This window comes from Hemitrygon akajei, chromosome 8 (genome assembly GCF_048418815.1).
Source record: "Hemitrygon akajei chromosome 8, sHemAka1.3, whole genome shotgun sequence".
Taxonomy (NCBI): Eukaryota; Metazoa; Chordata; class Chondrichthyes; order Myliobatiformes; family Dasyatidae; genus Hemitrygon; species Hemitrygon akajei.
Genome location: NC_133131.1, coordinates 33,454,185 through 33,476,996, shown reverse-complemented (window position 1 = coordinate 33,476,996; position 22,812 = coordinate 33,454,185). Strand labels below are relative to the sequence as shown.

The window sequence follows — 22,812 nt, the reverse complement described above, 5'->3', positions numbered from 1 at the left end:
TGTTTTCAATTCTATTTACTCCATATGAGCTGCCGTACACTGGGCACATCGCTGGTATGGTCAAATAGGTGGAAATGGCACAATGATAATGGGTTGCAACCAAATATTACTAGGTTGCCATCCTTACTTGCTTCACAACAGACAGATGACAGGTTCCCCCATCTTTCTTTAGCTATGTTTGATGAGTGTAAATGGGTACAGGAGGCATCACGATGAAACATGCAGCTAAAGCCTAACTGGTTTTGGTAACGTTTACCTCATGCGTAAGTATTTGACTTCAGTAAATATTCTGTGTAAAATTTAGTTTTAAGATTTGTCGTTGAGTATCTTGTTATATTATGGCTAAAATATTACATTAATATTTTATGTATTAAAATATACATGCTCGTGACCCTATCTTTCTGCAGGTTCTTTTGCATTCTTCTTAGTGCTGCTACTTGTTATCAACAGAACTTGTCATACCCACTCACAGTCTAGGAAGTAGAGAGCTGAATCTGGAAGTATGCCTGGTATTTGTCCAAAATATCCAAATGAAGCCCAAGACAGTTAGTTTGCCTTCAAAGCATCAGTTCATCAAAGCTGATGTTCGATTAAATTGAGTTGACAAGAAAATGAGCTGACAACAGCCAAGTCCTCACCAATAATGAAATAGCTTTAAAGAAACCCTATCAGAGTTGAAGTGGCAACAGCTGCTCCACCAGGTGTAAAACTTCCTGGCACAGCTTTTGGCAAATCATCAATTGGAAATAGGCTCCTTCAGACTCAGTGCTTGTACTGAGAGACAAAGACTGATTTATGTCATGTCTGTAAACTCCAGATGTCAGATTGGCAAGAGCCACATTAATCTACTATCATACCACCATCTTTGTAGGGAATTAAGCAATATAAGCAGTTGGAATCACTGTATTCTCTACTACTTTTCCTAAGGTTTTATTTGCAACTTATGTAACTTCAAACATACCACACATTCAGTACTGACATTTAAAGTTTTGCTTTATATTTTGGAAATTTTGGTTCCCCAGAAGAGACTAAAAGCTGGTTGAAAAGGGATTTAAGAAGATTGTTGGACATGGGTGTTACTGGGTCTTAAAGGGTAAAGATTGCTGAGAGTGGTGAGAGGCAACGAACTGCGGATTAGAAGTGGGATCAGCATTTTAGAGAAATGAGACGAGCAGACCTCAAAAGACAGAGGTTTTGGATAATCGCGTTTGGGGTTTTGGAGGATTGAGATTGGGGGAAGAGTGTGCGATTAGGACTCAGGACCAATGTGTCAGTAGTTGGAGAGATGGTGGGGAGGGTGTGGGGCAGCAGTTATGAATTGGAGCTGGATAGTGGGTGGTGATTGAGTCAGATCAAAGTTGAGATTGGGTAGGGAAATGTGATTGGTGTTTGGAGATCTGAAGTAAAATGTGAGGACACCACCCACCCAGCCTACACACTGTATGTCCCTCTTCCCTCTGGGAGAAGGTTCAGGAGTTTGAAGATTTGTACGGCCAGATTTGGGAACAGCTTCTTTCCAACTGTGATAAGACTGCTGAACGGATCATGACCCGGATCTGGGCCATACCTTCCAAATATCTGGACCTGACTTGCACTACCTTACTTTCCCTTTTCTATTTTCTAATTATGGTTTATAATTTAAATTTTTATTATATTTACTTCGATTTGTACTTCAGGGAGTGAGAAGCGCAGAAACAAAAATATCGCTGAGATGATTGTAAGCTCTAGTATCAATTATTTGGTGACAATAAAGTAAAATAAGTAAGTAAATAAGGTCATTGGGTAGGATCATTGGGCAAGGCGCTCCAGCATCCTTAATATAAATGTAATAGCAACTAATGACCAATTATTAGTCACTGCTAGAACAAAGTGATTCAATTTCCTGCAAATGAGGTGACGTGATCAATCTTGAGACACAAAGTTGTCACAGAAGTGAAATTCTCCTGGAATGACGTGACAGGACAGGAAAATTAGGAGCACAAGTAAGTCTTTCAGCCCCTTGAGCCTGTTCCACCATTCAACAGGTTAACTTTGGCCTCAAATCAAATTCCTGCCCTAAGCTCATAATCATTGATTCCTTTTACATCCAAATATTTACTAAATTCTGTCTTGACTTAGTACAGAATTCCAAAGATTCACTACCATTGGACTCCCCCCACCCCCACAGACCTGAAAACACTCCTCTTTATTTCAATTTTAAAGTGGCCTACCCCTTATTTTGAAGCTGCCATCCCTAGTTCTGGAGTCTTTACATCAGAAATATTCTCTCTGGATCCAACCTACTGAACCCTCTAAGCATTTTGTTTGTTTCAAAACTCTAGACAACAGAGACCTAGCTTATTCCATCCCCTTTCAAATGACAGACCTGCCAACTCAAGAAGTGATCTGAAGAGTCTCTGATATACTCCCTCTGGAGCAAGCATGCCCTTAAAAATATTGTGCATGGTTCTCTCGGTGTCGTATCTCTCAACCTGTTGCCTCACTTGTAGAAATTCCAAGTGATTGGTATCCTGTTTATAATTCATTGAAAACTGAATCAATCAATTCTAATTAAACTGATCTCTGTAATTAAGATCATTGAGCTCACTTTACCACATCTACCTTTTGCTTCTCTGTCCTTGTTGCTCCTCTCGTTGATTTACTTTCTTTCCTTTCAGATGAAGTAAAGCCAGAAGAAAGAGGTAAAGAACTTGGTGAATTTTCTAAGGATGATTTCATGTTAAGTGTAGCCCTACCCCAGTCATTTATGAGCCTTTGTTCTCATCCCTCATGTATTTCTCTCTTCCCTTTGCTTCCTGCCAAGTCTCATGTTCCCATTGCTCCTGTTACTCAGTCACATTCAACTCAACAGCTCAAATTTGTCTCCTGAGAATTATGCAAGTCCTTGTACACTTCACTCTGCTTTACTGTGGCCTATCAAAATGTTAATCTTTTATAGAATAATATTTATTTATGTTTCACGATCACCTCAACTTCTTATAAAGTCCTGGAGACAAAAAGCACAATAACAGCCCCTTCATCCCAGCACGCTCATTCCAAACATCAAGTATTCATACAATCTAATCCTATTTATCAGCACTTAGTCCGTAGCCTTCCAGCAGAGCACTTTGTGGTTCAAGAACTCAGTTAAGTACTTGTCAAATGCTCTGAAAATACCTCCCTCCACCACTTATTCAGCAGTACGTTCTGGATTCCAACCACTCTTTGGATGAACACATTTTTCAACAGATCTCCTCCAAAACTCTTTCTCCTTATCATAAGTATGTAGTCCAGTTTTAGAACACCTCTGCTTTGGGATAAAGCTTCCTACCATCCACCTTATCCAGGACCCTCATAATTCTGTACACGTTGATTGGGTCCCTTGCCGCTTCTTCTTCTCTAAGAAAAATAAGTTGAACCTATCAATTGAAATGTTTCATCCCAGGCAACATACAAGAGAACACCTGCTGGCCCTAACGCAGTCATGACCTTTCTATAGCGTGGCGATCAGAACTACACACAATACTTCAGCAGTGACCGAGCCAACATTTTTATCATCTCAAAGACACTTTGTCATGTACCAATGGATTGCACCTTTCTGGGCTGGGTAGAGGTACAATGGACTTTGGCCTCGTAAATTCTGGACAATGCTTCTCAACCTCTGCATGCCACATTGGCTGAACAGAGGAGCATTTTCAGTAATAGACTAAGACAACTGTGCTGCTCCCAAGAGTGCTATATGTGGTCATTCTTATTTCAGCCACTGAGCTCTACAGTGAGTCAACCTATAGCTGGGGAAGTGATGACCCACTCCCTGTTAAGATTGTTACTGACCTCTGTTTACCAGAGCTCTGTTTAAGCTCTATTTACCACATCCTGCTATCACAGACACCCTGTGCAATACTATGATCACTTTTTATTTGGACGGTGTGAATGTGCACCATTACTGTATAATATTATGGTAATTCTTGCATACCATCTTACCAGTGTGAACTTGAAAATCTTGTAAATCTTGAAATGCTTGACTTGTAAATCTTGTACATCTTATTTTTAAGGTAATTTATGTTTTTATTCCTTTTTACTTCTCTTCTAATATTTGTGTATCTGTGGACTTGTACTTCTACTGTGACGCTGTAATTTCCTTTGGGATCAATAAAGTATCTATCTGTCTTTCTAACAAAAAGCTCTCAGAAGGAATTTACCATATTAACTGATGTACAGGGGGATCTTGGGCTCCAAGTCTGTAGCACGCTGAAAGCGGTAACGCAAGTAGATGGAGTGGTAAAGAAGGCACACGGCATTCTCGTCTTCAGTGAGTATGAAAATCAGGGAGCCGTAATGCAGTAGCATTCAGTGGCAATTGGAGTTCTGTCTATAATTCTGGCTGGCCCATTACAGGAAGCATGTGGAAGCTTTAGAGAGGGCACAGGATGCTGCCTAGATGAGAGGGCACGTGTTGTAAGGAGAGGTTGGACAGACTTGTGTTGTTCTTTCTGAAGTGGTGGAGGCTGAGTGGAAGTTTAATAGAAGTTTATAAAATTATGAGGCATAGATAGTGTAGACAGCTAGTATCTTTATCCCAGGGTGGAAATTAGTATACTAGAGGGCATAGCTTTAAAGTGAAGGGGGAGAGTAAAATGGACGTGTGAGACAAGTTATTTTACACAGAGTGTGGAAAGCACCTGAAATGGGATGGTGGCAGAAACAAATACAATAATGATGATGATGATGCAATTGGTTTATTTTATTATTTCTCACATATATTGTACACTGGTTATCCACTTTGGTTGCAAGAACAGAAAAACAGATTATTATCTGAATGGTGGCCGATTAGGAAAAGAGGAGGTGCAACGAGACCTGGGTGTCATTGTACACCAGTCATTGAAAGTGGGCATGCAGGTACAGCAGCCGCTGAAAAAGACAAATGGTATGTTGGCATTCATAGCAAGAGGATTCGAGTACAGGAGCAGGGAGGTTCTATTGCAGTTGTACAAGGCCTTGGTGAGACCACAGCTGGAGTATTGTGTGCAGTTTTGGTCCCCTAATCTGAGGAAAGACATTCTTGCCATAGAGGGAGTACAAAGAAGATTCACCAGATTGATTCCTGGGATGGCAGGACTCTCATATGAAGAAAGACTGGATCGACTAGGCTTATACTCGCTGGAATTTAGAAGATTGAGGGGGGATCTTATTGAAACGTATAAAATTCTAAAGGGATTGGACAGGCTAGATGCAAGAAGATTGTTTCCAGTGTTGAGGGAGTCCAGAACGAGGGGTCACAGTTTAAGGATAAAGGGGAAGCCTTTTAGGAGCGAGATGAGGAAAAACTTCTTCACACAGAGAGTGGTGAATCCGTGGAATTCTCTGCCACAGGAAACAGTTGAGGCCAGTTCATTGGCTATATTTAAGAGGGAGTTAGATATGCCCCTTTTGGCTAAAAGGATCAGAGGGTATGGAGAAAAAGCAGGTACAGGGTTCTGAGTTGGATGATCAGCCATGATCATACTGAATGGCGGTGCAGGCTCGAAAGGCTGATTGGCCTACTCCTGCACCTATTTTCTATGTTTCTATGTTTCTATTGAAACATCAATGCATACGCTGAATTGCGTGGTTTGCATCAACAACCAACGCAGTCTGAGAATGAGCTGGTGGCAAGTTGCATGTGCGTCGCCATGCTTCCAGAGCCAACATAGCATGCCCGCAATTTATTACCCATATGTTTTTGGGGTGCCACGGTAGCGTAGCAGTTAGCATTATTCTATTACAGCTGGGGCATCAGAGTTCGGACATCAGTTCTGAAACTGTCTAAAAAGAGTTTGCAGATCCTCCCAATAAGCGCGTGGGTTTCCTCCCAGTGCCCTGGTTTCTCCCACAGTCCAGAGATATACCACTTAGTAGGGTAATTGGTCATTGTAAATGGTCTCGTGGTTAGGCTAAGGTTAAATAGGTGGGTGGCTGGACAGTGAGCCTCATTGCACCGGAGGGGCCTGTTCCATGACGCATCTCTAAATAAATAAAATAAATACGTGGGAAGAAACCAGAGGACCCAGAGAAAACCAACACCATGAAGGGGAGAGTGTACAAGATATTCACAGACTATGGCCAGAATCGAACCCCAAATTCTGGCACTGATGGGCACATGAAGATGTAGGGAATGGAGGGATATGGATCACATGGAGGCAAAAGGAATTAGTTTGATTTAGCATCGTGGGTACAGACATTGTGGGCTGCATGCTTCTCTATTCAATACACGTGCTCAGATAATGGATGAGTTCAATATTAGCCAACCAGCAATGATTCCATTATAGAAAAAGCTGGAAGCATGATATGAGTATTACCACCAGCAGCAATATTAAACAATTTACCACCTGCTACAAAATATGCTTGCTGCTACTTTGGAAACAAAAAGACAGAAATAGGCCGTTCTCTTCCAATTACACCACCATGCTTTGGGGTTCATGGTTCTCGATCAATATGATATTTTCTGTGAAAAAGTGACTTCTAACTTCATTCCTATTTATTATCTGTTTTCACTGCTCAAACCAGAGGATATGATTTCTTCAGATTGAATTTATTTTTAGTAGATCAAATCTTGGTCTTATAAAATTAAAGAAATAGAAGCCAAGCTTTTTCATAAAGTAACCATTTAATACCTGTTATAATTCCACTAAGTTTATGCTGTATGATCATCAAAGTGAATATAGTCCATATAGTTCAAAACTAACCGTTATATGGTCTGACTAGGGCTATTTACTGTATTAATTACTTTCAGCCCTCTGTTACCAGAAACTTTTAGATTAAGGTAAATATTCGGTTTTCTTTGTGTGGATATTTCTGATTTATATCTGAATGCTTGAATAAATTTGCTTTCACTTCAGTACCTGTCATGAAGTGATTAAACAGAAAATCCAGTTTGTCTTTCTTGGATTCAAAGTAGCCTGCTGAAGGGTCTCAGCCCAAGATGTTGCCTGTACACTTTTGCACAGAGGCTGCCTGGTCTGCTGAGGTCCTCCAGCATTTTATGTGTGACATTTTCATCTGCCACAGTTTTGTTCATTCACATAGGCTGTGTGTGTTCCAATGCAACTTTCTTCGCTCATGAGCCCAACTTACTGAGCCTCCCACCACACATATAATTCCCAAGATACTGATACTTGTAGTGAAAAGCTGAAGCACCTTTACAATTCATGAGAAACTGTCATGACCTCTACATATTTTTATGTAGTGGTAGTGTCATGGAATATTTATGTCCTCCTGAGAGATCTGAATAAAGATTCAACCACCATAAAAATATGGTTCTCTTTAATATTTTAGATTTCAAAATTAATTTGAGGTTGAATGTCAATTTCCAACAAAAGCTGTTTAAAACTTTACAACTCTAATACAAATATAAAGCCACCTCTAGCGAAGGTTTCTATTTCCTATTTCCTCTATTTCCGTAAAATAAACAAAAGATCCATGCCAGAGTTTTGATAATTTGCAATGGTTTGTGATCTGAATCTTTTACTCAGAAGCAGCCTTTGAAAGACAAGCCCTACTCAATATACTGTTGTGAACAAGCTACTCATATTTTGCATGTATTCATGCATCCTGCTTTGTGCTGTCTACTTACATCCATGGGGATATTCCATGCCATATAAACATGAGATTTGTAGTCATCCATCCATACTTCAGCAACACGAAGTGAATTTCTCTTGGTGTAGAATCCAATGTCACTATTATACGGCTTTTTCATCCGTTCTATGTGAGCCACTCTTGAGCAAGGGAGGACCTCCATACTTCCCCCACACAGCCAGACCTAAAGTATGAAGTAAAGAACAAAGAGACCAAATCGTCACAAATAGTCACTACTATTATTCTAACCAATTTCTGGACTGGAAGTATTTAATCCATTTTATAGATGTTTTCATGCAATAAATTATCAAATCCTTAATTATTCCAAATTATTCCATCCTTCTAAATTTTGTGGATTAGCTCAGAAGTATCAAAATAGAATCAGGACTGAGGAAGGGCCTTGCCCCGAAACATCGACTACACTCTTTTCCATAGGTGCTACCTGGCCTGTTGAGTTCCTCCAGCATTGTGTGTGTTGCTTGGATTTCCAGCATCTGTAAGTTTTCTCTTGTTTGTGCTTGAACACGAATGTTAATGGCCAGTTTCACTGCTGTGGGTTTTAGCAGCAGATATGATAAAAGCAGACGCAGGTGGAAGTGTCCTGTATAAATCCAGTTGTGATTTATTGAGATCATATTGTAAACGGAAGTAAGGAAGTTGGGAAGTCATTTGCTCAGCAGGCTTAAGTGGGATGATTCCAGGAATGAAAGAGTTACCATATGAGGAACGTCTGGCAGCTCTTGGGCTGTATTCCCTGGAGATCAGGAGAATGAGGGGGGATCTCATAGAAACATTCTGAATGTTAAAAGGCCTGAACAGATTAGATATGGCAAAGTTACTTCCCATGGTAGGGGGTTCTCGGACAAGAGGGCACGACTTCAGGATTGACGGATGTCCTTTTAGAACTGAGATGTGGAGAAATTACTTTAGTGAGAGGGTGGTAAATCTGTGCAATTTGTTGCCCCGATGGCTGTGGAGGCCAAGTCATTGGGTGTATTTAAGGCAGAGATAGTTAGGTTCTTGATTAGCCAGGGCATCAAAGGGTATGGGGAGAAAGCAGGGGAGTGGGGATGACTGGAAGAATTGGATCAGCCTCATACTCATTCCTGTCCTAAGACCTATTTTGAACCAAAATCGACAAAGTGTAGGAATTTTGCTCTGGTAATGTGAATTCAGTTGTAGAATACAGAGAGAAACTACAAATGGCAATCGTGTTGTGTAACAACTTTTGTTTATTTATTTCCCAAAATTAATTCTTCTTATTTTCTTTACTGTTATTCCACATTCCCTTGAGATTTGGCTTCAGTTGTTTTGTCCCCCAAATTACCACTCAAAAGGTCTGTTCAGTGCACAATTAGAAAATCAATACTTTAGGCGAGTTTAAATTATTTTTCACGACTTTCCAAATTTCACTGCATGGTACCAGTGTATGAGTACCTATCGATTTATTTTTCCCCAGGGCTCCACCTGTGACAAGAAAGGACAATTCTTCCAATTGAGCAGATCAATACTTTTGCAGACGTTTGCACTTAAGTAAAAATAGGTGTCACTGTTGAGAAATCGCCTGTAATAATTCTTGTCATGATGCACTTCATTTTCACATTTTAAGATATTCTCTTTATTTGTATTGTTTAACTTTTAAATTTCAAACAGTCCTGTTAATTCTGACACTCCTGAATGATCAAAAGCTGTCAGAGTGTCTTGGCTACCCAAGCCTCGGTCAACTCTCTCAGCCTTGGATATGTACAGTTAGCTAGCTGACTCCCCATGTCAGCAATAATGTAAGCCCAAGTTGCTGGATACCATGTGTAACAATTCAGGGAAGTACCCATCAGGATTTGACCCAATGTACAAGCCACCATCCAATAGAATTTGGACAAGAAATAAATTTGATTGGATTGGTCAAAAAGTTGAATCATTGCACATGAAGTAAATGTGAATGGTTATCTAGGATTATGACCAGTTTCTTGCTCTTAAAGCAACAATGCTAAAATTTATTTAATTGTAACTGTACTTTAAATTTTACTATACCTGGATAAGCTAAAACAGTCATCATAAACATAGCATGTGGGACACAGAGAAATTAACTGAAATTGCTTCAGATCTGTGAAAGCAGGGTAAGGAATTCACTTATCGCAGTAGGAGGCAATGATGTTTTGAGAAACCAAACTTTAGGAGTCAACAAACATGAGGAAATCAATAGATGCTGAAAATCCAAAGCAACACACACAGAAAGCTAAAAAACTCAGCAAGTCTGGCAGCATCTACGGAAAAGAGTAAACAGTCGATGTTTTGAGCTGAGACACTTCATCAGGACTGGAAATGAAGAGAAGTCAGAGAAAGATGATGGAGAGGAAGGTGGAAGAAATATAAGGTGCAGGTGATAGGTGAAACTGGTAGAGGGGGAGGGGCTGAAATAAAAAGCTGGAAGGTTGATTGCTGAAAGAGATAAAGGGCTGGCAAAGGGGGAATCTGGTAGGTGAGGACAGAAGACCATGGAAAAAAGAGAAAGGGGGAGGTAATAGGTCTCATTTCCTCCATCTCTGCGGCATCTGCTCTCAGGATGAGGCTTTTCAGTCCAGAACTACTGAGATATCCTTCTTCAAAGAAAGTGGCTTATCTTTCTCCACCTCACCCGCATCGCTTCCATTTCAGACAGGTCTGCCCTCACCTCATCCTCCTGCCGCAATATTGGGATAGAGTTCTGCTTGACTTCACCTACCACCCCACTAACCTCCGCATCCAGCACTTAATCTTCCATACCTTCTTCCATCTCTGTGCAACTCCCTTGGCCGCTCACCTCTCCCCACTGATTTGGTACATATCTTTGCAAGCAGAACACATGCCACATCTGCCCCTGTACCTCCTCCCTCACTACCATTCAGGGACCCAAACAGGCCATCCAGGTGGAGCGACACTTCTGTGAGTCTGATGGAGCCATCTACTGTATCCAGTGCTCTCAGTGTGGCCTCCTGTTTATCAGTGAGACCCGACGTAGATTGGGAAACTGCTTCGCCGAGCATCTTCAATCTATCCGCCAGAAAAAGCAGGATCTCCCGGTGGCCACCCATTTCCATTCCGACATTTCAGTCCATGGCCTCCTCTACTGCCGCAATGAAGTCACACTTAGGTTGGAGGAACAATGCCTTATAGTCTGTCTGGGTAGCCTCCAATCTGATGGCAGAAACATCGATTTCTTGAACTTATGGTAATTGCTTCCCTTCTCCTCCACCATTCTCCATTCCTGTTTCCCTCTCTCACCTTATCTCCCTACCTGCCCATCACCTCCCTCAGCTGTTCCTCCCCCTTCCCTCTCTTCCATGGTCTTCTGTCCTCTCCTAACAGATTCCTTCTTCTCCAGCTCTTTATCTCTTTCATCAATTAACTTCCCAACTCTTTACTTCACCCCTCTCCCCCTCCCGGTTTCACCCATCACCTGCCACCTTGTACTTTTTCCTCCCTTCCCCCATCATCTTATTCTGATTTCTCCCCCTTCCTTTCCAGTCCTGAAGAAGGGTGTCAGCCCAAAATGTTGACTGCCTACTGTTTTTCCTAGAAGCTGCCTGACTTGCTGAGTTCTTGCGGCATTTTGTGTGTGTTACTTTAGGAGTCAATGTTGCTTTCACTTTTTCTTGCCATTTACAAAAACAAACATTATTTGTTCCAAAATTGTTTTTTTTTAATCACATGACTGTCAGTCACATTTACAACTCTATGATATTAGAACACAGCACAGGAATAGGTTCTTCAGTCCATAACTTCTGTGCTGACATTGAAACCAGTCCGACCTAATCCCAGATGCCTGCACGTGGTCTGTATCTTTTATAACATACCTGTCTAAATGCTCCTTAAATCATACTATGTATCTGTTTCCATCACTTACACAGCATGTCCAATGCTCCTATCACTCTGTAGTGCAATATTTCCCTTGTAAATTTCCTTTAAAATTTGCCATCTCTTACTTTAAAACTATACCCTCTAGTACTTGACATTTCCAACCTGGGAAAAAAACCCTGACCATCTACCCTATCTATGCCACTCATAATTATATGAACTTCTATCAGGTCACCCCTCAGCCTCCGACACTCCAGACAAAACAATGCAAGTTTGTCTAACTTCTCCTCAGTACTCTCTAATCCAAGTAACATCCTGGTGAACCTTTTCTACAGCTTCTCCATAATCTCTACATTGTTTCAGTAATGAGGCAACCAGAACAGGACACAATGTTCCAAGTGTGGCCCAACTAAAGTTCTACGCAGTTACAACATATCTTTCCAACTTTTATATTCAACAACCCAATTGATGAAGGTAAGTACTGTATGCCATATTCCTTCTTTACCTCCTCATCTACTATTGCCTCTTTCAGAGGGCTCATAGCTCAGAGAGCTATGGATTTGAACCCCAAGATCTATCTATACATCAATGCTCCTGTCAATTACTTTGTAGCTTCCCCTTATGTTTGACCTCCCAAAATACACTAGCCTTGACTAAACTTCATCTGCCATTTCTCATTCCATCTGCCTGACCATGACTCCTTCTGTGCCTTGTCATGCTCTTCGCTCTCCACGGAGTATTGCAGAACTGCCCTCCTGGCAGTTGGATCTCACTGTAGATCTCATCCACCCCATCTGACAGAGCTGACTTTGCACGCTAGGTCAGGCATGTCCCTATCTCACTGGGGTATGAGGCCCACCAACTATCCACACCTGGTTTAGCTTGCCCGTCGAAGCAGTGAACTGCAGTGTACACAAAAATACATAATTTATTTCTAGGTTAAATGGCAGTTGGTCTTTTTTATATCTTTTTAACTATTTTCATGAAACTTCAGCTAATCAGGGCAAAATGTATTGATCTCCATGTGTTCCAATTAACTGGAATATATATACACATACACACACATGTTATATATCGGGGAACACTTTGCATCTAGTGACCACAATGCCATTAGTTTGAAAGTAAATATGCAAAAAGTTAGGTCTGGACCATGGGTTGAGATTCTGAATTGGAGAAAAGCCAATTTTGATGGTATCAGAAATGATCTGGCAAGTGTGGATTGGAATAGGCTGTTTTCTATTGGAAAGTGGGAGGCCTTCAAAAATGAAATTTTGAGAGCACAATGTTTGTATGTGCCTGTCATAATAAAAGGTAAAGATAACAAGTGTCGGGAACTTTGGGTTTTAAGAGATATTGAGGTCCTGGTTAAGAGAAAAAAGGTGTATAGCAGGTGTAGACAAGTCAAAACAAATGAGGTGCTTATGGAGTGCAAGAGAACGCTTAAGAAAGAAATCAGAAAGGCTAAAAGAAGGCAGGAAGTTGCTCTAGCAGACAAAATGGAAGAGAATCCTCAGGGATTCTACAGATGTGTTAAGAGCAAAAGGATGGTAAGGGACAAAATTGGTTTTCTGGAAGTCCGGAATGGTAATCCACATGTGGAGCCAAAGCAGATGGGGAGATTGTAAATGCATTGTTTACATTTGTGTTTACTCGGGGGAGAGATACAGAGTCAATGGAAGTGAGGCAAAGTGGCATCAACTCCATGGACCCTGTACAGATTACAGAGGAGGAGGTGTTTGTTACCCTGAGGCAAATCAGGTTGGATAAATCCCCAGGGCCTGACAAGGTGTTCCCTTAGACCCTACAGGAAGCAAGTGCAGAAATTGCTGGGGCCCTAGCAGAGATATTTAAAACATCCTTAGTGGCAGGAGAGGTGCCAGAGGATTAGAGGAGAGCCAATGTTGTCCTGCTGCTTACAAAAGGCTGTAAACAGAAACCGGGTAATTATAGGTTAGTGAGTCTGACATCAGTGTAGGAAAGCTATTAGACGGTATTCTAAGGGTGTAGATATATAACTATTTGGATAGACATGGACTGATTAAGGATAGTCGGCATGGCTTTGTGCATGATAGGTCATGTTTAGCCAATTTTAAAGAATTGTAGAGTGTTCAAGGAAGTTAACAGGGAAATGGATGAAGGCCTAATTTGGAATATTGTGTGAATTTTGGTCACCTACCTATAGGAAAGATATAAACAAAGTTGAAAGAGTACAGACGAAATTTACAAGAATGTTGCTGGGTATGCAGGACCTGAGTTATAAAGAAAGATTAAATAGGTTAGGACTGTATTCCTTAGAATGCATAAGATTGAGAGGAAGTTTGGTAGAGGTATACAAAATTATGAGGGTTAGAGATAGGTTTATAGATAAATGCAAACAACCCTTTTCCACTGAGTTGGCTGGGACTACAACCAGAGGTCATAGGTTAAGAGTAAAAGGGGAACATGAGGGGAAACATCTTCACTCATAGGATTGTGAGAGTGTGGAACAAGTTGCCAGCACAAGTGGTGCATGCAAGCTTGATTTCAATGTTTAAGAGAAGTCTGGATAGGTACAGGCATAGTAGTTGTATGGAGGGCTATGGTCCTGGTGCAGGTTGATGGGATTAAGCAGTTTAATGGTTTTGGCATAGTCTAGATGGACTGAAGGGCCTGTTTCTGTGCTGTACTTCTTTATGACTCTGTAACTACCCTTTGTCTTCTTTGACTACTTTTGAATCCAGTGTACCAAGTCTTTACAGATCCCATGTACCTTAATCATTGGGATTGGTTTGCAATAAGGGACCTTGTCGAAAGCTTCACAACAGTCACTACTCTGCCTTCTTCAATCATCTTCATCACCTCCTTAAAAAAAACCCATCAAGATTTAAGATATAACTTGCCCTGCTCAATACCCTGCTTTAATGCTTTTCTATATGTGAGTACATTATTAAAAAGAACTTCTCTTCCTGGTACTGCACCTTACCATTGACTCTAACTGGCACATAACGACATTAAAGATGAAAGTTTTACCACATTTTATTCCTGTCAGAATACAAGGTTTGTTTGGAACATAGTCTAAATCCTCAGAGTTGCTGATCCAGTAATAAAAACATTCATTAAAGAAGAATGAAATTGTTTGTAGAAAAATATCCAAAAGTGATACCCATAACAACCTTAAATCTTGATTCTACATTGATTTTTGGACTGAACAAGTGTCAAATGGGGAAGCTGTTATTTTAGAAAACAGCTGTGTTATGAAAGTTAAAGTTAAAGCAGCAGTTAAATTTGATTTGATCTATAAGCTCAATGCAACAGAACGGGTTGTGCTCATTGAAAACTCTAGAGCCCAGAAGTGAGTTTGTCCGTGGGTGTAACTGTATCAAGTGGATTCTGGAATAGACAGCATCTACTGGCTTCATGCATGCTTTAGAGAGTTCAGTTGACAAATTAAACATGACCAATCCTTCTTAAAGCAATGGTAACTCTTTGTCCGCCTCATTTCTGTCCAAATATTGTCTTTAGTGGTCTGTAGGTAAATTCCACTATGTTCCCATAACTAATATGCACTTACCAGTTTTGTTACTTTTAACTATTCTTAAAACATGATTAGACATTTACAATTTGAAATCCAAAGGAAACCTTTGCAATTAGGATTGCTTTGGAATATTATTGCTTTTGCATTTATAATCTCCTCGACTTTTTCCAATGTTTTGAAGATTAAAAATTAGCTTTATTTGTCACATGTACATCAGAAAACTGAAACGTATAACAAAATGTGTTTGTTTGCATCAATAACATTCCAGGATGAGCTGGGGGAAGCCCACATGTGTTGTCATGCCTCTGGTGCCAACGTAGCAGGCCTACAACTTACTAACTCTAACTCATATGTCTTTGGAACTGGAAAATCCATGCTGTCCTGGGAGAATGTACAAACTCCTTATAGACAGGGATGGAAATTAATCTACCATTGGTGCATGGCTAAGTGTTATGCTACTGTGACACGCCCAATGCTACAGTGTCGCTGGCTGGAGATTGTCAGACTCTGAAGCCTATGTTCAACATTTTTTCTGCCTCTTTTAAAATAAAATGTTACTTTCTACTGAATTGTGTAGTGTAGATTTCTTTTTAAATTCTCTTCATTCTAAAAAACAGTTACAAAATACTCATTGAACAAGACTTCTATTTCTGCATTATACATCACAGCTTTCCTTGTGTCTGACTTTGATGAGGTCTCAAAGTGGTTGAAAGGTTTTATTTGGCACAATCCCATTATCACGTCAATACAGGAGCTGATTATTACAGGCCAAACAGCAGTTGGTTTACTCTGTTCTGAGAGATTCAGTAATAGAGTTGATGGAAGCTGCTTTATCACACTGAGATGAAGAAACTGTGTTTGCTTTGTACATCATGGTTCTGTCTGCAAAATGATTGAACACTGAAATAAATGAAATAAGGTCGGTATTTGTATACAGCTCTATTATCTGACAATGGTTATATAATGTAATAGCTCTGATGGCATATTCTTCATTACATTAAAATCCACAGTTGAACAATAATGTGCTACAGTTAAATAACAATGCATTCAATATTCAATTGCAAAATTTTGTTCCTTTCTTGCATGCTCTCAAGCACATCCATATTGCGTCAAAAGGCTTTAAATGTTATGAGGAGAGAGCCGAAGAATGGGATTGAGAGGGATAATAAAGCGGCCAAGACTGAATGGCAAAGCAGAGGCAATTGGCCAAATGGCCTAATTCTGCTCCTATGTCTTATGGTATTATCGTGACAAGAATTTCTTCTACATAACTGAGTTCTCATATTTCTATACTTCTTTGGTTTGATAAATACACAAGAAAATTCTTTAAACATCCAGAAATCTCCTATTTCTGTTCATTGTTGTTGCATTGTCTTATCTTTCCACCTTGGGGAAACCAACTAAGTTGCACTTCTGTTTAGATACAGAGATGAAGAAATTTCTCCATTCTGCTTCATCAGCGCTTCGTGAAAGTCACATCATGACTGGGAATTTCTTTTGTGAGTATAACAAAACAGCTTTGTTAGGTTTCCCTGTGAGTTTCTGGTCTGAAACAGACAATGCAACATTACACAATGATAATCAAAAAGAACGAAAATACTAGAAATCTGTGAATAGAGAAACAGAGTTAACATTGCAGGTTGAAGGCCCTTCATTGAAATTGGAAAATGAGGAAAGCAAGTTAGTTTTCAGTAGCAGAGACTATGAAGAAAGGATCTCACTACAGTGAGCAGCAAGGTGTGAGATGTGTCAAAGATTATTAGCAGCAGCCTGGAATGATACTAAAAATGAGAATGATTGCAATTGGCCTCCTAGGAAAAGCCATCAGGAACACAACATTGTACTTGAGTTTGTTAGAAGTCACAATTCTGTCAACAAAGAGTGGAGCTTGAATGTTAACCCTTTAAATGGCATGATTTTGGGGGAAATGGGCTCCACAAGAGATGTTTTTTTGTTGAGCAAGTAAGAATTGTTTTTCAAACCAGTGGATGTTCCATGCTGTACTACTGTTGACATCACGTAGGGAAGACTTCTGCCAGAAACAGAATCTGCCAGGGTGAACTCTTTTTAAGTTCACCCAATGACATTTCTGGTAGACCCCACTTTCTCCTCGATTTCCCTATTCTTGCCTTTGGTTTCACTCCACCAATTCTTCTACCCCCTATTTTAAATCTATTTCCTGCCTCTCATTCCCTACCAGTTCTCTTTGCTTCCCTACACTTTCTCCAGCCATCATTTGCTTCCCCATTCTGCAATGCATGTCACACTGAGTTCCATAAAGCAGTGACAGAGTCCTTGAAAACCAATAAGCAGCATAGTGTTCTGACTGCTTTCAAAAAGATACACTAGATTCAAAATATAATTGGAATCAGGTAGCAATTAATTAAAATGCCTTCTTGCACTCCTATAGAGCTATGGATTCTGAGAAAATAACAATTTCAGTTTCCCTTTCCTCAGATGACTGGTGTAATTTAATAGAATGGCGAAGAGGACAGGACAAGTAATTAATATATTTCTAATTTATTTTATATTTATCCTGAATTATATTAGTGTTTTAATGTGTTTACATTAATATTTTTATGATTTTATTTAATTTTATATTTTTGTGGCAATTTTAGTAGCTTTTGGAATAATTGATATAGTATATAAATCAAAGAGTAAGAAATCAACAGATTGGAATGGATGTGATATGTATTTAATTAAAAACATCATTGACTGTGTTGTGAAGCCACTCACTCATATTTGTGATCAGTCTTTGATTGCTGGAAATTTCCCCAATAAAATGAAAATAGCCAAGGTCATTCCAATATACAAAGCTGGAAATAAACATGCATTTTTCAAATTATAGACCAGTTTCTTTGCTCTCACAGTTTTCCAAAATATTGGAAAAAATATTTGTGAAAAGGTTAAATGATTGTATAACAAAACATAATATACTCTGCGAACAGCAATATGGTTTCAGAAAAAACAGAACCACTACAAAAGCATTAATAGATTTTGTAGAAGAAATATCAAATGCTATAGAAAGAAATGAATACGTAGTGGGAATATTCCTTGATTTAAAAAAAGCATTTGATATCATTGACCATAAACTATTATTAACAAAATTAGAAAGATATGGCATTAGAGGGGTGGCACATGACTGGTTAAGTAGTCACTTGGAAGACAGGTATCAATATGTACATATAAACAACTTGATTTCAAAACTTTTGAGGGTAACTTGTGGGGTTCCACAAGGTTCAGTGCTTGGTCCATTGCTGTTCATTTTGTATATAAGCGACATATGTATTGTCTCTCAGACATTAAAATGTATATTATTTGCTGATGATACAACTATGTTTTGAAGTGGGGAACATCTGAAACAACTTTTGGATACAGCGGAGAAAGAGCTAAAAATTATAAAGAAATGGTTTGATACTAACAAATTATCACTGAATCTAAGTAAAACTAAATTGATAATATTTGGAAACCATGTGCCAAACTTATATTGTAAACTTAGAATAGATGATGTTGAAATTGATAAGGTATCTGAAACAAAATTTTTAGGAGTGGTAATAGATAGTAAATTAAGCTGGAAACCACAAATAAATTATGTCAAAGCAAAAATGTCAACATCTATTGCATTACTGGACAAAGCGCAAGATTTCTTAAATCTGGAATCTTTGTATACATTATACTGTTCACTTATAGTACCATACATGACATACAGTGTTAGGGGTATGGGGAAATGCATACAAAACAAATACAAATTCAATTTTTCTACTCCAAAAGGAATTGTAAATAAGACAAATTATTTTGAGCCAACCAATCCACTATTTATTCAACTAAACACTTTAAAATTCAGAGATTTTGTAGATTTTAAAATAATATTAATTATGTATAAAGTAAAAAAACAGACAGCTACCACAAAGTATCCAAAGGTTGTTTAAAATGAGAGAAAGTCAACGTGATTTGAGAGGAACATGTATATTTCAAAAACAAAGGATAAGAACAAATGTAAAAAATCATTGTATTTCAGTCAGGGGGTGAATCTATGGAACAGTTGTAGTAAGAATTTAAAAACATGCACTACACTTAACAAGTTTAAAAAATTATTTAAAAATTATTGAATGAACAAATATAAAATATAGGATTTAAAATGAATGGGAGTAAATAAATGATATTTGGAATTAGATTTTGTTTTAAAAGATTCTGAAGTTTTTTGTTTTTGATGTGATGATTGACGCCAAATATGTTGTTGTATAAGTAAGAGGGATAGGCGCAATAAGCTGTAGCTTCAGCCTACACCCTTTCGGTCTGTTTTAAAGAATATCTATGTTTTTTGTTGTAATTTTGTCCTATGAAATCATCGTTGTAAATTATGCTTTTTGTTATGTTTGTACTGACCGAAATAAATTAATTTCATTCATTCAAAAATGTCCTTTGAATATCATACAGTGCTTTGAAAAAGATTCAGCCCCACCCACCAACACTTTGTTTACATAAGTGAGTATTACAACCAGGGATTTTGATCAATTTAACTGAGACTTTATATTTGTGAATCATTTTTCATAGTAGAGGCCAAAAAAACAGGGAAAACTGTAAAGCACAAAAAACTAAAAAATGTAAACGCCAGAATTTCAAGCATATTCATCTCGCTTTGCTCAGTGCTCAGTTGAACCATCTCTTACAGTTATTACAACTAGCAGTCTTTTTGAATTCTATTAGCGTTGCAGAATATAATGGAGCATGATTTGCCCATTCCTCCTTGTAAAATTGCTCAAGCCATGCCAGATTAGTTGGGGAGTGGCAGTGGATAGCAATCTTGAGCTCTTGCCAGAGATGTTCGATTAGGTTAAGCTCGGGATTCTGACTAGGCCATTCAAGGACATCAATTTTCTTCATTTAAAGCCACTTCATGGTTGATCTAGTAGTGTGCTTCAGGCCACTGCTGAAAGACAAGCTTCCTCCCCAGTTTAAGCTTTCTGACAGAGGCTAGCAGGTTTTTATCCAGAATCTCTCTGTATTTAGCAGCATTCCCCTTCCCATCGATCCTCAGCAGATTTCCAGTCACTGTTGTGGAAAAGCATCCTTATAGCATCATGCTACCTCTACCATACTTTACAACAGGGATGGTGTCACCTGACTGATGCATAGTATCAGATTTACATCACACGCTTAGTGTTGAGTCCAAAACAATCCAAATTAGTCTCATCTTATCACAAGACATTCTTCCACATCTTTACAATATGTTCTAATTGACATTTTGCAAAGTCTTTACAGGCAAGGATATGATTTTTTTAAAGCAGTATGTGTGCTGTAATTAGCAAGTTAGTGTTTATAAACAATTATTGTCTATTATTACCAAAAGCAATTTCAAAGCTTATGTTTGTAACTTAGCTTTGAAGTAACTTTTGGCTGGAGGAGGCACACTGATACAGAATTATTTGCTCCCTGATTTATACTCCTATCCAAACTTCTACTTAACTAAATATTCATATTCAAATACTGATTACAGTGCATATGTCAAGAACAATAGCCAATTTGCTTCACATTGATCACATTTAAAATCACAGACCTTATGGCAAAGAAGGAAGTCACATCAGAACCTACTCATACCATCTCTCCAACTTGCAACTAATTTCATCTAATTTTAACTTCTTTCCACCAGATTAGATCACACATAGATCTATTACAATTAACATTTTTTTCAAATTTCCCTCATCAGCTTGTTGATTTTACTAATTGCCAATCAAATTTTTGTCACAAATTGGACAGATATCATGAAATTGGGTCTGAAGTCATGAAATACGTCTGATTGGAATTGGCGTCGGCGAGACCACTGATGAGCAGGAGTGATATCGTGGAATGGGACTGACATCAGGGTGTGTTGGCGGAATGAAGATACAACGGAGATGATGTGGGAGTGAAGCAGGGATACACTTATGGAGGATGAGAGGCACGGAACAAGCCAGTGACAGTGCCACTGTAGCACAAGTTTAAATGTCCTTATTATCTTGCTCCCATGAGCACTCTGAGAGATGCGTATCCCATGGCAACAATGAGTACAGAACACCACCGAAAATATTAAACTGGATGCTTAATGTCACAATACTAACTCTGCGTCGTCTAGAGAGTACCCTTGGCTTTGGATCTTGTATGAAGTATCGGGGAATACCAACTAATATGTGTACACATATCATAAACCTGTCACAGGGCATAGAGCAAGGACCAAAGCAATATTGTAAACATACAGTACGTGACCTTCAAGGAAGGCCAAAGACTGCAATTCAAAACAGATATTGCCTAGTACACTGTTCCGGTGTCACAAAGATGCTTACAAACAAACAGCTAAATGTCAAGGTCTTTAAACAACAGCCCAAAATACACAGCACATTACAGGTAGGAGTACTTTCTTACAATCCCTCACAAAACAAGCCGGGAAAGAGCAGAGTCTGTGCTACACTGTGGACAGTCCCAGTGGGTAACAGCAGAGGGAGCCAAGTACTAATTTAGAACAAGCTATGTGACCCAAATAGAAATGGTAAAAAAAAGTAACTGCTGCAGGCACTCAATAGGCTGATAGAAATTCTGGTCTTTCCTGTTTGAGTGCTTATATTTACCAGTGAGAAATAACTAGTCATGAAAACAAAATGTATTAGGCAAGGTAGAAACATTTTAGCAGAACAAGTTGTTCAGTTGTGAAATAGGAAATAAAGATTAAAAACTTATGAACTCTTCAACCTGGTACAAAGTTCTTGAAGATTACTGACTTCAGTAAATCAGTTTTCCAAAAATGGAAAAGTTACTGTGGATAGGAGCACCTTCTTACCTAAGTGTTCTTAACATTATGGAAATGTAAAAGGAAGCAAAATAAATATAATTCTATGTCAAATAAATATCAAATATGTGTATTCCTCATTACTGTATTCCCAATACAAAGATATTACAAAGAACTTAATATAGTAGAAAACTGATCAGGAGTGACACAAGAATATTTAAAGATAAGAATCTCAAATAAATTTTGACAGATCACAAATATTTGTCAATGGTTGCCCTTCAATTCATCAGGGTATATAGTATGTTGAAATGTGTTTTCATTGGTGGGAGAGTTACACACAAGGGGACATACTTATACAATATGAGGTGGTCATTTAAAACTAAGATATGTAGAAATTTCTTCTCTCAGAGGGATGTGAATTCCTTGAAACTTTCTGCCCTTGAAGGTGGTGGAAGCCAGATCATGCTATATTTAAAATGGAGATAGCTAAATGTTTAAAAGATTAAGGAATTAAGAGTTACTTGCAGCATACACAGAACAGGAGTTGAGGCTGAATGTCAGCAATTTTTGTAGTGAATAGTTGGCTTGAGGAGCTGAGATGTTTGGGGACGAAGATGGGATGCCTGGGATAACATGGTCGGGACTGAAGATGCAAGGTCCTTTTAAGAAGCCCAATTCATTCTCCTAATTCATTCAACCTTGTTACAAACTTCCATTTGGGTGTATTTCAAATATACAATCATGGGGGCCTTGCTCTGGTTTGACAGGCAGATCCATCAACAATATCTATTCAATTAACATAACTCATGGTCTCATCCCTTCCCTTCCTTCACCTTTCAGCCTTGTCTTGATCTTTCATCCTATTAACCAGGATTCCAATGATCATTTTGCATCATTCCACAACTCTGATTTCCAATATAATCAATACCTGTGCAAACAATCTAATGCGCCCCAACACACACTCCCATCGTCATTTGTGTGCAGCCAAAGAGGTAACATCTGCCCTCTTAACATCTCTCTCCCCACCTTCCAGGGATCCAAACATAGTTTACGTACAACACACACAAAATGCTGGAGGAACTCAGAAGGCCAGGCAGCATCTATGAAAAAG

The 22,812-nt window shown here is 38.9% G+C and overlaps 1 protein-coding gene across 2 annotated transcripts in view; it reads right to left on the bottom strand.

The window, feature by feature from the left end:
• galnt17 (polypeptide N-acetylgalactosaminyltransferase 17) overlaps positions 1 to 22,812 on the bottom strand; it is a 462,724-nt gene that overhangs the window by 36,546 nt on the left and 403,366 nt on the right. For both annotated transcript variants that reach the window (XM_073053568.1, XM_073053567.1), the window contains exon 8: positions 7,592 to 7,777. In XM_073053568.1, the coding sequence (XP_072909669.1) occupies positions 7,592 to 7,777 (186 nt within the window). The remainder of the gene's footprint in view (positions 1 to 7,591; positions 7,778 to 22,812) is intronic.